The sequence below is a fragment of the Labeo rohita genome, chromosome 23, assembly GCF_022985175.1.
Source record: "Labeo rohita strain BAU-BD-2019 chromosome 23, IGBB_LRoh.1.0, whole genome shotgun sequence".
Classification (NCBI taxonomy): Eukaryota; Metazoa; Chordata; class Actinopteri; order Cypriniformes; family Cyprinidae; genus Labeo; species Labeo rohita.
The window spans coordinates 21,349,075-21,365,364 of record NC_066891.1 but is presented as its reverse complement, the minus strand read 5'-3'; the positions used below and the strand labels follow the sequence as shown (position 1 = coordinate 21,365,364).

At 36.4% G+C, this 16,290-nt stretch overlaps 1 protein-coding gene across 1 annotated transcript; it reads right to left on the bottom strand.

Annotated features, from left to right (window-relative positions):
• Positions 1–15,715, bottom strand: kif3b (kinesin family member 3B). The gene is made up of 9 exons (XM_051096755.1): positions 15,524–15,715; positions 11,340–12,844; positions 9,010–9,111; positions 8,506–8,628; positions 8,092–8,210; positions 4,255–4,371; positions 4,053–4,158; positions 3,664–3,881; positions 1–3,559 (listed from the first exon to the last, which is right to left on the bottom strand). Exons 2-9 carry the CDS (start codon positions 12,759–12,761, stop codon positions 3,451–3,453), a joined length of 2,316 nt encoding a protein of 771 aa, XP_050952712.1. The 5' UTR covers positions 12,762–12,844; positions 15,524–15,715; the 3' UTR covers positions 1–3,450.
• Between the last annotated feature and the right edge of the window lie 575 nt (positions 15,716–16,290).

Here is a 16,290-nt window from a genome sequence, read left to right as displayed (position 1 = left end):
TAGCTAATAATCATCCTTTAATTCAAAGATGGTTAAGACATTGAGGACATTTGCATTCTAAACTCAAATACAAATTCAAAAACATCTTAGTACAAAAAAATCTGTGTGAACAGTAAATTTATTTTTTTCAGTGTGTTTATCAGCACTGAACTCATGCATCACATGGAAGAAGGTGAAAGTGGAGTATTGACTGCAGACATACAGTTTCATTTTGCCTATAACGTTTTAGATGTTTTTATGTCATGCTAAAACCTCAAAAGTAACGAGACGTCAACTAATGACTTATGCAATAATACAGCCAGGAGTGGCAGCATGAATATTGATTAGATAATGCATACAGTATTTAAATTAACTAATTCACACTCAATGACCAGCATCAGGATTTGCAGTACATTCTGACAATCCAAAAGCTGTACGTTTGCTAAATGACAACGTAATCCGCTTAACACAAAAGAACGTAATGAATCACATGAAAATGATACTTAAATCTCATATGCAAAAATAACTTTGTACACAACTTTAAATAATACATATTCAAAAATAAACCATATAAATCTAAGCAAAGAAAATACCACTGTTAAAAACTATCTACAATTGCTTGAATATAAAACTGACTAGTATGGTAATAACTTAGCCTTTCAAAATGTTACTCTAAGACTGCATTTATTATTTTTTCGATTTTAATACAACTGCAATGATAATGCAGATTTTTTATACTAACAAGTCTCAATATACATAAACTGTATGCTATGACACAAGGGGTAAAGGAACCCTACAGTAGCAGCAGGCAATGGTATTACCTTCAAGGTTTGACAGTTCAATAAGACTTACTCATGTCAAACTCTTGTTTACAGATCCCCAACTTAAAGGGATAGTTCAGCCAAAAACAAAATTTCTGTTATTAATTACTTACCTGTATGTCGCTCCAAACCTGTAAGAACTTTGTTCATCTTTGGAACACAAATTAAGAAATTTTTGATGAAATCCGAGAGCTTTATCACCCTGCATACACAGCGACGCAACTACTACGTTCAACTGTAATGATACAGTTGAGGTCAAAAGTTTAGAATCCGCAAAATAATAATTATTTTACAAAAAATAAGAGGGATCATACAAAATGTGTGTTATTTTTTATTTAGTACAGACCTAAAGAAGGTATTTCACATAAAAGACATTTACATATAATCCACAAGAGAAAATAATAGTTGAATTTATAAAAATGACCCCGTTCAAAAGTTTACATCCCCTTGATTCCCAGCACCTGAATGATCCACAGCTGTGTTTGTTTGTTTATATTTTAGTGATAGTTGTTCATGAGTCCTTTGTTTGTCTTGAACAGTTAAACTGCCCGCTGTTCTTCAGAAAAATCATTTAGGTCTCACAAATTCATTGGTTTTACAGCATTTCTGTGTATTTGAACCCTTTCCAACATTGACTGTGTGATTTTGAGATCCATCTTTTCACACTAAGGGACAACTAAGGGACTCATAAGCAACTATTACAGAAGGTTCAAACACTCACTGATGCTTCAGAAAGAAGCACAACGCATCAGAGCTGGAGGGTAAAAACTTTTTGAATTTGAAGAACAGAGCAAATTTAACTTATTTTGTCTTCTGAGAAACACGTAATCTTCTGTAGCCTCGGAAGGGCAGTACTAAATTTAAAAATATGAAAGAAAAAAAAAAAAGGTATACATCTTCATTCGGTTCAAAAGTTTTCACCCCCGGCTCTTAATGCACCGTTTTTCCTCCTGGAGCATCAGTGAGCGTTTGAACTTTCTGTAATAGCTGCATATGAGTCCCTCAGTTGTCCTTGGTGTGAAAAAATGGATCTCAAAATTATATAGTCATTGCTGGAAAGGGTTCAAATACACAAAAATGCTAATAAATCAAGAATCTGTAGGTCCCAAAGGACTTCTCTGTTCAAGACAAATAAGGGACTCATGAATAACTATCACTAAACAAAAAACAAACAAAAAACACAGCTGTGGATCACACAGGTAAGAACACAGTATTAAAAATCAAGTGTATGTAAACTTTTGAACGGGGTCATTCTTATACATTCAGCTATTATTTTCTCTTGTGGACTATATGTAAACATCTTTTAAGTGAAATATCATATTCAGGTCAGTTGTAAATAAACAATAACATGCATTTTGTATGATCCCTCTTATTTTGGTAAAACAACAATTTTGCAGATTCTGAAAGGGGGATGTAAACTTTTGACCTCAACTGTATGAAGCAACAAGAATCTTTTTTGTGTGCAAAGAAAGCAAAATAACGATTTTATGCATTGTGGTATTCTCATGAACATGGAAGAGAAAAAATTGTTGAACAAAGTCGTTATTTTTGTTTTCTTTGTGCACAAAAAGTATTCTCATAGCTACATTACAGTTAAACCACTAATGTCACACGGACTATTTCAACAATGTCTTTACTACCTTTCTGGGCCTTGAACATTGTAGTTGTGTTGCTGTCTATGCAGGGTCAGAAAGCTTTTGGATTTCATCAAAAATATCTTAATCTGTGTTTTGAAGATGAACAAAGGTCTTACAGGTTTGGAATGACATGAGGCTGAATAATTAATGACATAATTTTCATTTTTGGGTCAACTGTCCCTTTGAACATTTGAACATTAAATACAAGCCTGCCCAACACAACAGGCTTATAGTGTAATTCAAAGCATTCAGGAACCATCCACTGGGGTTTTTGTGGATTGCACGTTCTACTGTCCAGCTATCAGGTCAAGGGATTCTCAGACCAAACTTCTGTATGTAAAGAGAATCTAAGGCACCTTGGAACCCTGATATTTTTAGTATGTGATGACCGTTAAACTCCCAACTGGATACAGCACTGACTGCGATGACAGCCCAAATCAAGAGTCTGTTTCTGGGCCCTTCCCCCAACCCAAGCGACTCAAAAGAGTCTTCGAGAAAGGCTTAGAGGTTGTTTTGGGTCTTAGCCAATGACGTAATGTGCTTACTCTCTCGTCAAACAACAACAATACAGTGCTTTTTGTGGCCCAAACCAGCATAAATCTCATCTCCAGCTACTTTATGTGAGAAATTTGTTAATCCTAAAACTGGACACAGACAAAAACATCCCCACAATGATGTAACTACACGTACAGTCAATGGCGAGACCATCTGCTGTCTCAATGACCTCACACGCACACAAAAAACATGTAACATCTTGCTTTAGTGCAAACTAAATCTGTGGAACTTTATCTTGCAGTGAGCTTTAAGACTTTAAAGCTTGCCAAATGTGATTTTTTTTTAGGTGCTATGAACAGGACGTTGAAGCGACATCTAAAAACAAGGTAGCTTGAGGGCCGACTGGTGGGTTCAAATACCACACCAAGATGTTCCACCTGTGTTTAAAAACTGACAACTTTAATGCTAAAGTGAGTCAGTTTATATGGAGCAGTGAAGGTTTTCACAGAGGGCCAGTGTCATTTAGGCACAAGGCCTCGGGACTGCGGGTAAAGAGGGGACCCTAAACCGGACAAAGGGCTGTGAGCTGAAGTTGGAGTGCTCACCTTCTTGCCAGTTTTTGGGCGGCTGTGAGAGGATTGTGGGGAGAAACGAAAAAGCGTATTAAGGAAGGATAAACAAAGAGGTGAAAAATAAACAAAAGGAAAGAGGTTGGAGCGAGAATTTCTCACCCTGACTTTGGTTTCTTGGAAAACCCAGCAGCTGAGGCACTGAGGCCTGGACTGGAGCCCAGGCTGGCACGAAGACCAGAGGCGTCCACCTGGATCTCGTCCTCCTCCCTCAGAGCGTCCTCCAGAGCCGCAGCCACTTTAGGCGCGATCACCGGCCCCTCGTAGTCTTTTGTGGTCCGGGTGGGAAGGTCTAACTCGAGCAGCAAGATATTCTCAGCCTGGAAGATGGACAGGAGAGAATATAAAAAGATGAAGGCAAAAGAGCAAGGACGCAATGTGCGTTTGATTCTCCTGAGCTCATCTGTGTCACTGTAAAGAGTGAGGGAGTGTTGTAACCGAAGCCTTTGTGTAGTGATGTGCGGGGGATTATGGGAACAGTGTCAGCATACCTTGTATCTGACATCAGGCCGCATTAACATGGCCATACGGGCGTGCTGACTCAGAGGCCGTCTGTAGCCCACTGCAGAAACAGGCCTTTTCATCATCTGCTGATCACTGAGAAAAAGAGAGAAACATTATAGTGAAAAAAGAAAGGATGTTGGTAGCCATAAGAATACTTCAGTTTCAAATTTCAAAAATAAGTCTAAATACTTTTGAATACGGGTGATGGGGGTAATTTTCCAAAGGTCGTCTTCTTCATCAAAAGTGGCTCTTGTCACAATCTTGTTCTTCTCCTCCAGTGGGATGAAGTTCTCTATGATCAAATGTCTGGTGGGTACAAATGTTAACAGGTCAATGAAATGAGTTCATTTTTTGTCAGTCTCTTTTTGATTTATTCTAAATTTAAAGGAATAGTTCACCCAAAAATTTCAATTCTGTCATTCATTTCACACCTTCATGACATTCCAAACCCGTAAGACCTTCGTTCATCTTCAGATCATAAATTAAGATATTTTTGATGAAATCCGCAAGCTTTCTGACCTTATATAGACAGCAACACAAGTACCATTTCAAGGCCCAGAAAGGTAGTAAGGACATCGATAAAATAGTCCATGTGACATGGTTCATCCTTAATTTTATAAAGCTACAAGAATACTTGCTGTGTGCAAAGAAAACAAAAATAAACAATTTAACAATAACTAGGGTTGTCAAAAGGTACCGGGTTCGGTACTTTCGGTACTGAAATTTTAAAGACGTCCATTTCCCGCTCACATTTGTGCGCTGTTGAGCTGATTTTTAAACATCGCTGATTGGCCATAGTGTTCAAGCGCTCAACAGACATGACTGTGATTGGCTACAATGATAAGCGCTTCACGCTCCTCACCGAGCGCTCACACATAAGCACAACGGGAGCGTTTAAAAGCCGCATCTGTCAGCGGATCCGTCTATATACAGATGTATTAGGGATCCGCTGACACACGTCAGCATTTCCCTTTCAAACGCTCCAGTTGTGCTCATGTGTGAGCGCTTGGTATCAAAAATGTTGTAGTCAATCACAGTCATGTCTGTTGAGCGCGTGAACACTATGGCCAATCAGGGATGTTTAAAAATCGGCTCAACAGCGCTCAAATGTGAGCGGGAAATGGACGATTTTAAAATTCCAGTACCGAAAGTACCGAACCCGGTACCTTTGGAAAACCCTAACAATAACAATCAATAATTCTTCTCTTCCGTGTCAGTCTTCGACTATTTAACAATGTCCTTACTACCTTTCTGGTAGAGATGCGATTCCAATTTTTCAGATTCCGATTTTCTTTCTAAGAATTATAATTGACAGCATGCAAACAAAAAAGTACTTTTTTTTTTTTTGCTAAACTGTATTTTCTTAATAAAAGAAATTACTAAACAATTATAATTCACGCCAAACTGCACTAACTGAAAATGAGTTGCTGTATATGACAAACAGAAACCAAACAACCAGTAGGTGGCAGCAAATAGCCACCAAAGAGTCATTCATTGAACCGATTCATTCAAATGGCAGATTCTTTCAGAAAATGATGCAAGTCTTTATGAAAGAGTTACTGAATCATTGACTCATTCGATTTGTTCAGTAACAAAACACCACTTTGTTGCTCAGATAAATCTCATCTCCAGCTACTTTATGTGAGAAATTTGTTAATCCTAAAACTGGACACAGACAAAAACATCCCCACAATGATGTAACTACACGTACGGTCAATGGCGAGACCATCTGCTGTCTCAATGACCTCACACGCACACAAAAAACATGTAACATCTTGCTTTAGTGCAAACTAAATCTGTGGAACTTTATCTTGCAGTGAGCTTTAAGACTTTAAAGCTTGCCAAATGTGATTTTCAAGTCTTTATGAAAGAGTTACTGAATCATTGACTCATTCGATTTGTTCAGTAACAAAACACCACTTTGTTGCTCAGATACACACAACCTTTCTGTTGTGGCTTTGATTGGAACGATTTTTTTCTGCGAAATTTAGAAAAAAATATTCAATATCCTAAAAGGTAAGCTATTTAATATTAAATTATTGTTTATTTTGTGCTGATATTGGGGAAAGAAGACTGCATTTTAAATGTGAATGAGAGTGTGAGCGTTGCTACCAAACAGGCTCGGAATCGGCAAGACGTCATACTTACCGGCCGGGTCACCGATCCAGGCCAATCATACGCGAAATTGGCGGATTCCGGTCCCTGGCCGGTCATCTCTACTTTCTGGGCTTTGAATGTGGTAGTAACGTTGCTGACTGATGCAGGGTCAGAAAGCTCTTGGATTTCATCAAAAATATCTTAATTTGTGTTCCAAAGATGAATGAAGGTCTTGCGGGTTTGGAACGGCATGAAAGTGAGCAGCCTAATGAATGACAGAATTTTCATTTTTCGGTGAACTCTCTCCTTGAAATGCAATTCATACATAGAACACATTCTTTTATGAAGAACATGCTTTTAATTTCTAAATATTTTTTGCAGAATAAATTTCAAAAAGTCATAGTGATGCAACTGTCCTCATTAAAAGAATTCAATTATTTTAAAACAGAAAACCTTTAAGCAGAAAAAAGAAAGAAAAAGAAGCAATTTGTTAAAATTTACATGTACAATGTACAAATTAAAAAAAAATTGCAGAGAAAAAAAAGTTACATCATAGAAAAAACCTAAAGACCCTTATGACTGTAATTATATATTTTAAAGTATTTTATACTTTTTACCTTGAAAAATGAAAATTATTTAATATATATAATATACTCATTTTTAATTATTTACAAAAAAAACACAATACATTTTTACACATTTTTTTTTCCATCACAGAATAATTGCAATAATTTCAGTGTATATATATATATATATTTTTTTTTTTTTTTAAAGTAAATAAATAAATAAATAAACACACTACAATTAAAAACTCTAGGATGAGTATGATTTTCTTTTTTTATTGATACTTTTGAAATAAAATTATTTAAAATGACAAAGGCATATAATGTTACAAATAACTATTTCCATAAATTCTGCTGTTTGTGTTTGTTTTTTTACTTTCTAATTACCCATATTCTGGGGAAAAAATTATTATGGTTATCAACCATTCAATCATTTTCAACATTACTAATACTCATGTTAAGCACCAAATCAGCGTATTATAATGATTTCTGAAGGATCATGTGACATTGAAGACTTGAGTAATGATGCTGAAAATTCAGCTTTGCCACCACAGGACTAAATTACATCTTTTTAATATTCAAAAAACAATAAGAAAAATAATATTTTTAATATTATTCAGATTGTGATGATATTTTTTAACAAGTATTTTATACTTTTTTCTAAAAAAAAGACACTAATTTAGGATTTAGATGTGAATTGTTTAAGAAACATATGTTATTACTAATACTTGATGGTTACACCACATGACATGTTAAGTTTAAGTTTCTTTTTTTTAGACATTAAATTTAAACTTTTCTTGAAAATGTTACAACAAAACCTTATGAAACCAACATTCAAAGAGTACATTTCTAAAAACTTAACATATGCTAAAGAGTAGTTTTTTTCCTTTACTTTTTCCTGTTTTCTTTATCTTTGAATCCTCAACATATTTGCCATTAACACAAAACCTATTCTACTTACTGCACTCAAAAGCAGCCAGTCAGATAAATCTTTCCTTATTCTACCTCAGAGACTGCTTAGTACACTAGAGTCTGTGTGTGTGTGTGTATAAAGTGTTGACATCCGTAATGTAGTGCTGAGTCCAGATTTCCAAGCAGTGAGTCCAACACAACAACTTAATTAGGTCAGAATGCTTTTAGAGGTTAATTTTTTTTAAATTCAGCCTCAACACTAAACCAAACACTGACAAAACATGCTGATTTTATAGAAGCAATGTAGAAATTATGGGAACTATCCGATAGATAGTGGAAGATGTAAGTGTAAAGGGTAGGACTGTGAATCTTTGTGTTGATAGACCAATATGAATCAGATTTAAAATGCATTTATAGCAAGGATTCAAGAAATACTGATATCATATCGACATACTTGAGTTTGAGTTCTCTGGTCAGCTCATTTTGCGTCTGCTCCAGCTCCTGCCTGTATTTGACGTGTTCATCCTGGGCGTCCTGAATCTCCGCCTTCACAGACTGAAGCTTGGAAAAGAGCTACATGAAAGAGACAGAAACAGACGGGACATTCAAAAAAGATGAGGCTCTTCATAGGAATAGGTAAGGCATCTGCTCTATAAACTCAAGCAAAAGGAGGTCGAATTCATTCACACATGGATGACTCTCAACAAGAAGGAGATCTGTCATGAGAGCTGTCCTACTACTAATGACCCCAGAGAATACAGCTGGACTCTAAAAATACATCTGATCACATGCACACACAGCCTTCCCAAAATCATTTTAACAGCACACTACTAGACAAATCTATCCCTCTAGACAGACCAACAGATACCTTTTTGAGTTTCTTGGTCTTAATGTCAACTTCCTGCTGCAGTGAGCTGTACGTCTCTTTCAGTTCCAGTGTCTCTTCGTCACGACACTCCATCTCCTGCTGCATTTCCCTTTCACGCCTTTTCTGCTCACACAAACACACATTATGAATAGTTTAAACATCTTTGCATTACAAGCCTATGTGAAACTGCTCTAATAATAATTATAACATCCTAATAACACAACATTTAGATACATATTTTTGTCCAATTACTGTCTAGGTGTAAATGATTCTTTGTCATTCTTTGTTAGAGGCATAAATGCAGCTAAACACAAACAGGAGTGCTGGGTGAAAAAAAATGCTTTAATCAGCATTTGTTTCCTCTCCATTTGAAATCCAGCGTCCTAAAATATCCACATCACAAACTATAAGGAGGCTCAAATGACCCGTCTCCTTTGAAACAACCTTGAAGACTGAAACACAGTCCAGCTCACTCGCTCTACAGTGTGTTTTTGGAAACTGTACCTGTTCGGCTATCTCCTGTCTCTTCAGCTCCAGAATCCTCTGCTGCTCATTGGTGTGGTCGACAATGTTCTTGCCTCCCACCAGCAGCTTGCTCTCCATGGCCTGAAAGTGAAAAACAGGGTATTAGATAAGTCAAATGTATTTATCATGATAATACAATGACATGTTATTAGCAAAGCTAAGGGAAAAACTATTATTGAGTGTTTGAGACTTCAATATGTTTTATTAAATCTGTGAGTCTGCAGTGTGCACTGAACAAGAGGAGATAAAAGAAATGACTAATAAAATGAAGACAAACATGTTGTTCTACTGTGCTGCAAAAACAACACACAGTGCAATCAGTGTAGTCTGATTAAAAACCAAGGACTTTTACAAGCTGGTTCTTTTAATCAGTCAAAAAAAAACAACAGCTTTTGAATTCACAAAAAAATCAACTTTTTTTTCAGCATCCAGCGTCAGGTCACTTGTTACCCTGTCAATATTTTATACTGGCCCAATTAAATAAATTACAAATTTAAATCTATATTATATATATAATATTTTAAAAGTATAATTTCTACATTTAATATTTATTTTTTTATTATCAATTCCTACTTTTTTCTCGCAATTCCAATTTACTGTGTGTATCTCGCAATCCCGACTTTTTCTGGCAACTGCAAGTTTGGATCTCGCAATTCCAACTCACTTTGTGTAATTCAACTTTTTTTCTTGCAACTGCGAGTTTGCATCTCACAATTCCGACTTTTTTCCTCGCAACTACAAGTTTGTATCACGGAATTCCAACTTATTGCGTGTATCTCGCAATTCCAACTTTTTTCCTCTCAACTGCGAGTTTGTATTTCGCAATTCCGACTTTTTCCTTGCAACTGCGTGCTTGCATCTCACAATTCTGACTTTTTCCTCACAACTGCGAGTTTGCATCTCACAATTCTGACTTTTTTCCTCGCAACTACAAGTTTGTATCACGGAATTCCAACTTATTGCGTGTATCTCGCAATTCCAACTTTTTTCCTCTCAACTGCAAGTTTGTATTTCGCAATTCCGACTTTTTCCTTGCAACTGCGTGCTTGCATCTCACAATTCCGACTTTTTCCTTGCAAGTGCGTGCTTGCATCTCACAATTCTGACTTTTTCCTCACAACTGCGAGTTTGTATCTCACAATTCCGACTTTTTCCTCACAACTGCGTGCTTGCATCTCACAATTCTGACTTTTTCCTCACAACTGCGAGTTTGTATCTCACAATTCCGACTTTTTCCTCACAACTGCGTGCTTGCATCTCACAATTCTGACTTTTTCCTCACAACTGCGAGTTTGTATCTCACAATTCCGACTTTTTTCCCTCGCAACTATGGGTTCGTATCACGCAATTCCAACTTACAGCATGTATCTCGCAATTCCGACTTTTTTCCTTGCAACTACAAGTTTGTATCACGCAATTCCAACTTACTGCGTGAATCTCGCAATTCCAGCTTTTTTCCTCTCAACTGCGAGTTTGTATTTCGCAATTCCGACTTTTTTCCTTGCAACTGCGTGCTTGCATCTCACAATTCCGACTTTTTCCTCAAAACTGTGAGTTTGTAGCTCACAGTTCCGACTTTTTTCCCTCGCAACTATGGGTTTGTATCATGCAATTCCAACTTACTGCATGTATCTCGCAATTCCGACTTTTTCCTTGCAACAAGTTTGTATCACGCAATTCCAACTTACTGCGTGAATCTTGCAATTCCAACTTTTTTCCTCTCAACTGCGAGTTTGTATCTCACAATTCCGACTTTTTTCCCTCACAACTATGGGTTCATATCACGCAATTCCAACTTACTGCGTGCATCTCACAATTCCGACTTTTTTCCTTGCAACTGCGAGTTTGTATCTCACAATTCCGACTTTTAAAAAGTCAGGAAAAAAAGTCAGATTTGTTGGATAAAATTACCTTTTTTTCATTTTGATTGAGTGACAGAAACAGACTCCATATATAACTGAGTAAAAATACAGTAAAGACATTTATAATGTTACAAAAGATTTTGATTTAAAAAAAAATTCTGGAAAAAAGTTCTTAAGAATCAAATTAGCATATTACAATGATTTCAGAAGGATCACTTGACACTGAAGACTTGATTAATCATGCTGAAAATTCAGCTTTTCCATGATAGGACTAAATAACATTTTTATAACATATTCAAAGAGAAAAGTTATTTTATTTGTAATAATATTTTCACAATATTACTGTTTTTACTGCATTTTTGATCAAATAAAAGCAGCCTTGGTGAAAAAAAAAAAAAAAACTTTTGAACAGTAGTATATTTTATCCCAAGGCCTGTACTTTCTAACCTTAACTTTGGCCGCCAGCATCTCTGAAGCCTCCTTCTCTTTGTGAAGATCATCCATCTTCCTCTCCTTCTCTTTCAGCAGCCGCTGTTTCTCCTCCGCCACCAGGCTATGATCCTCCATGATGGCCTTCCTCTCCTTCTCCAGCTTCTCCTGTTGCTCACGCCAATAATCCGCGTTGTTCTTATCCGCATCCACTCCTTCGTCTTCATCGTCATCCTCCTCCTCATCCTCTTCCCCATCTTCTAACTCCTCTCCTCCTTCTCCAACCCTCCTCCTCCTCCTTTTTCTCCTCTTCCTGCCAGACCTTTTCTCCAACTGTTCTTTCAAGCGGGCAATCTCCTCCTGAAACTCCCGAAGCAGAGCGTCCTTGGGGTCTTCGTTGACGCGGGGTTTGTTCTTGATGTTTTTGGCGCGATTTGCATAGCGTAGAGTAGTCAGAGTCTCTTCCAAATTGTAGGAAGCAGGTCCAATGTTGGCCACCATAACGGTCCGGGCATTTCCACCCAAGGAATCCTGAAGCAGTCTTGTAAGTTTAGAGTCACGATACGGGATGTGGGTGCTTCGCCCGTCCACCAGCGCTGAGATGACGTTACCCAAAGCTGACAAAGAAAGATTGATTTTGGTGGCCTCTTTCAAGCGCTCGCCTTGAGCACCAGTTTTGGTCTGTCTTTCACTTCCTGCCAGGTCAACGAGGTTGAGTTTCCCAACCCGAATGTGGTTTTCTCCATCAGGACCCAACTCACTGCACTCAATGGTTATGACGAAGATCGCGTGAGAGCGAGAGCTGTGCTCGTTCATGTTAGTTGCACCAACTGAGCGGTTCTGGTTCCCCACGTTCATCACATGCTCAATCTCACGAACACTTTTAGTGACAAACGAAGAGAGGTCTTTAACATAGACGCCTGTATCCGGTCTCTCTTTGAGCTCCAAACGGCGCGACTGGTCCTTCGATAAAAGGTCCCTGATCTCTTCTTGATAAATCTCCAAGTATGAAGCCCTGACCAAGTACTGCTGGTTCTGAGAGCGGGAGATGTGCGTGAAAATGTGTTCAAAGGAGTTGGGGATGACACCCCTCCTGTCGGGGTCGTTTCGTACCCCTTCCATCGTGTAAGTCTTTCCGGTGCCTGTCTGGCCGTATGCAAAGATGGTCCCATTGAAGCCAAAAAGTACAGAGTCCACCAATGGCCGGAAAGTCTCATCGTAGAGCTCCATCTGCTTTGAATTCCAGTCATAGACAGAATCAAAGGTGAACACTTTGGGGTGATCATGAGAGGACGCTCCTCGAAAGTTGCGCACAGCCACTTGGCCTAACTTCACATCCACTGAGACCACCCGCTCGAAGTTGGCGGCTCGCTCTTTCTCATTCATGGGGCGACAACGCACCACTACCTTAACAGATTCAGAGCTCTTGCTTTTAGACATTTTGATGGCTTTGGTGTATCTGCTGGCTTCTGCCAAAGAGTTTGTCGTTTATTTCACAGTGATGGTGCTGCCAGCATCAGAGCCTGCAAAACATGACGCAACTCAGTGAAATGACAACGTCAAGAGATGAACAAACTTGTATCTTCTGCTCACAAGCCTGCATTTCTTTGATCCAAAGTACAGCAAAAACTGTATTTTTACTATTTAAAATAACTGCTTTCTATTTAATATATTTTAAAATGTAACTTATTCCTGTGATTTCAAAGCTGATTTTTTAGCATTATTATTCCTGTCACATGATTCTTTAGAAACCATTCTAACATTCTGATTTGCTGCTTATATATATATATATATATATATATATATATTATTATTATTATTATTATTATTATGTTGAAAACAGCTGAGTTATTTTTTTCAGGGTTCTTTGATGAGTAGAATAAGTTCAGAAGAAAAGCATTTATTCTGACAGAAATCTTCTGTAACATTATAAAGGTCTTTATCATCACTTTTGATCAATTTAAATCATTCCTGCTAAATAAAAGTATTAATTTCTATAATTTCTTCCCCAACCAAAAACAAACAAAAAAACTTGAATGGTATAGTGTATAATGTAACAAAAGATTTTTATTTCCGATAAATTCTGATCTTTGGATCTATTCATCAAATAATTCTGAAAAAAAATGTACTCAACCATTTTAAATATTGATCATAATAATAATAATAATAATAATAAAAAAATGTTTCATGAACAGCAAATCAGCATATTAGAATGATTTCTGAAGGATTATGTGACACTGAAGGAGTGTCTTGAGTAATGATGCTAAAAATTTCGCTTTGATCACAGGAATAAATTACATGTTAAAACATATTCAAATAGAAAGCTGTAAGTTTAAATAGTAAAAATGTTTCACAATATTACTGCTTTTGCTGTATTTTCAAATAAATGCAGGCTTGGTGGGCAGAAAGGATTTCTTTAAAAACATTTTAATGTTTTAAGTCTTACTGTTCAAAAACTTTTTACTGGTAGCATATATGGAAGCCCATTTCAAAAACACAGACACACAAAAAAAAAAAAAAAAAAATCACAATTATGAAATAAAAAAAAAATCATAATTTTAAATTACATTTCTTAAATATTGTAGAATTATGAAATAAAAATCAATTTCAATGTAAAATTAAAATTACGAGATAATCACAATTATGACAAAACGTTAAAATGTCAAGTTTTGAAAGGTGAAGTAGGAAAAAAAAAACAACTGACAAAAAGTTGAAATTATTAGACTATATATATATATATATATATATATACACACATATATATATATATATATATATATATATATATATATATATATATATTTTTTTTTTTTTTATAAATCTTTTATGAATTCTGCCATAATTATGACCACTGTTGGGCAGTAACTAGTTACTAGTAATGCATTACAATAATAATATTACTTTCCCTGTGTAACTAATTACTTGTACATTTTTAATAATAATAATAATAATACAGTTACCATTCAAAAGAATGGCTAGTTACTTACTTTTGGGTCACAATCACAAACGATCTAAAATTTTAAATTTCAGTCATCCCAATCAATTTTCATTATCGTTGCCGTGCGTGTATGCACTTGACGCCATTGACGCTAGCTTTGTTGAAAGATGGAGAAGCCCACATCATATAGCGGCTCAAAATACAGCCATTATTTTCATTTTGTAAGGAGAAAGGATGACAAAAAACTTCACTGTCACATGTGAATTGTGTAGTGATACTAAGACTAGTGGGGTGTAATGGAAAAGTAATGTAACTAGTAGTGTAACTAATTACTTGTGACCGGGAGTTATAAGTAATGTTATAATATCACTTTTGAAAGGAGCAGCTAGTAATGAGTAATATATTACATTTATTTCAGTAACTAGCCCAACACTGATTACGACTATCTCATAATTTTGATCTCATACCATCATACTATATCAGTTCAACTTTTTCGCCTTAGGCCAGAAATAATGTCAGGTCTCAACCAATGGCAAATTGACGCTCACTTTTGCAACAGTAGTTATTTGTAAAGGTCGGATGTAATAGTATACTGCAATATTAGATAGTATGTATGTTATGCAGCTTTTCAACTATTCAAAGAAAGTACAGAGCTAAATGATACGCTCTAATTGGTTGCCAGAACATCCCACATACTACATTTCTACAAGTACAGACTTGGAGAGTCGTTTATGCCACTCCTAAATAACAATTTTCATAAGCAAACCTGTACTCCATAGAGTAGTATTACATATTACATTAGCAGAAGAACAGAGAGACTGATAATAATAATAATTTATTATTATACACGATAAAACGCCATCTATTAACTACTATATTAGCTATAGCAGCAGTGCTAATTCACATAGACACATCCAAAATCATTAAATCTCAAATATCCATGTAAATCTGGTTTAAATGAGTCAATCTCAGTCTCGGTTGTCATGTAAAATAGCGAGAGATAACGGCGATAAACAGACTAAATAGTCAAATTACGACGCACTGTGAGCCTGTTTTGTTGAAAATGTCATTGTTTTCAACTGAAATGATGATATTTTATTATAGCTCGATAACACAGTATTGATAATAATAACTTGTCAAGATATACAAACGTATGTATGCGGATGGAGCTCCTCAGAGACTCAAAACAAGCGGCCTGGCAACGGCAAACAAACCGTCATTTATACAGCACACACTGTAGAAATACATACATAATGTGACTCACCTCTCCCCTCCCGAACAATTTAACCTGTAAATTACGCCTACGAACACCGTCGCCTTCATATCCATCAGAAGCATACAGCTCTCAAATCTCTAAGCGGTGAAATATACAAAATTACCCGTATCTCTCCTCACGAACTCCGTCAGCCATGTCTGTCCCTGTGAGGAGAGACAGAGCGAGAGAGAGAGAGAGAGAGACAGAGGGAGGGAGAGCTGTGCTGTGATCCCCCTGCAGGCCGGGATGGATCTGCTGCTGCTGCGGGATCGTGCGGGATCCATCCATAGCCTACTGAAGCTGCACATTTCCAAGCCATTTCAAATAGGAACTATAAATGTGTGTAGGTTGTATGTTTTATTACACCAATGTACCACTAATAATACAATTATGGAATGACTTATGGTTTTATTACTTATAATAATACACTTACATGTAAATAAACACTTTTCAAATGGACAGATAGATATTTAAAACCCAGAAGTCTACAATAAACAGATCAAATTGCAAAAACAATAAATATTTTATTTATTTTTTTTACATTTATCAGATAAGGGTAAGGGCATTTATAATGTTACAAAACATTTTTTAATGCTATTAACTTTCGGTTAATTTTGTTTCCACAAAATATTAAGCAGTGCAACTGTTTTTATCATTGATTATAATAAGAAATGTGTCTTCAGCAGAAGATAATTTCTGAAGGGCCAGAGACAGAGTGAGACTTCTTTCAAATACATTTAAAAAATCATACCCACTCCAAACTTGTGAACTGTACT

What these genes read in the sequence shown, in the direction of transcription:
- kif3b (XM_051096755.1), bottom strand. Translation starts at nt 12,761, where the DNA reads ATGTCTAAAAGCAAGAGCTCTGAATCTGTTAAGGTAGTGGTGCGTTGT. An exon ending in GACAGGAGATAGCCGAACAG is followed by an intron (nt 8,629 to 9,009) that starts GTACAGTTTCCA and finishes TTGTGTGAGCAG; the next exon opens with AAAAGGCGTGAAAGGGAAAT. An exon ending in ACCAGAGAACTCAAACTCAA is followed by an intron (nt 4,372 to 8,091) that starts GTATGTCGATAT and finishes TGTACCCACCAG; the next exon opens with ACATTTGATCATAGAGAACT.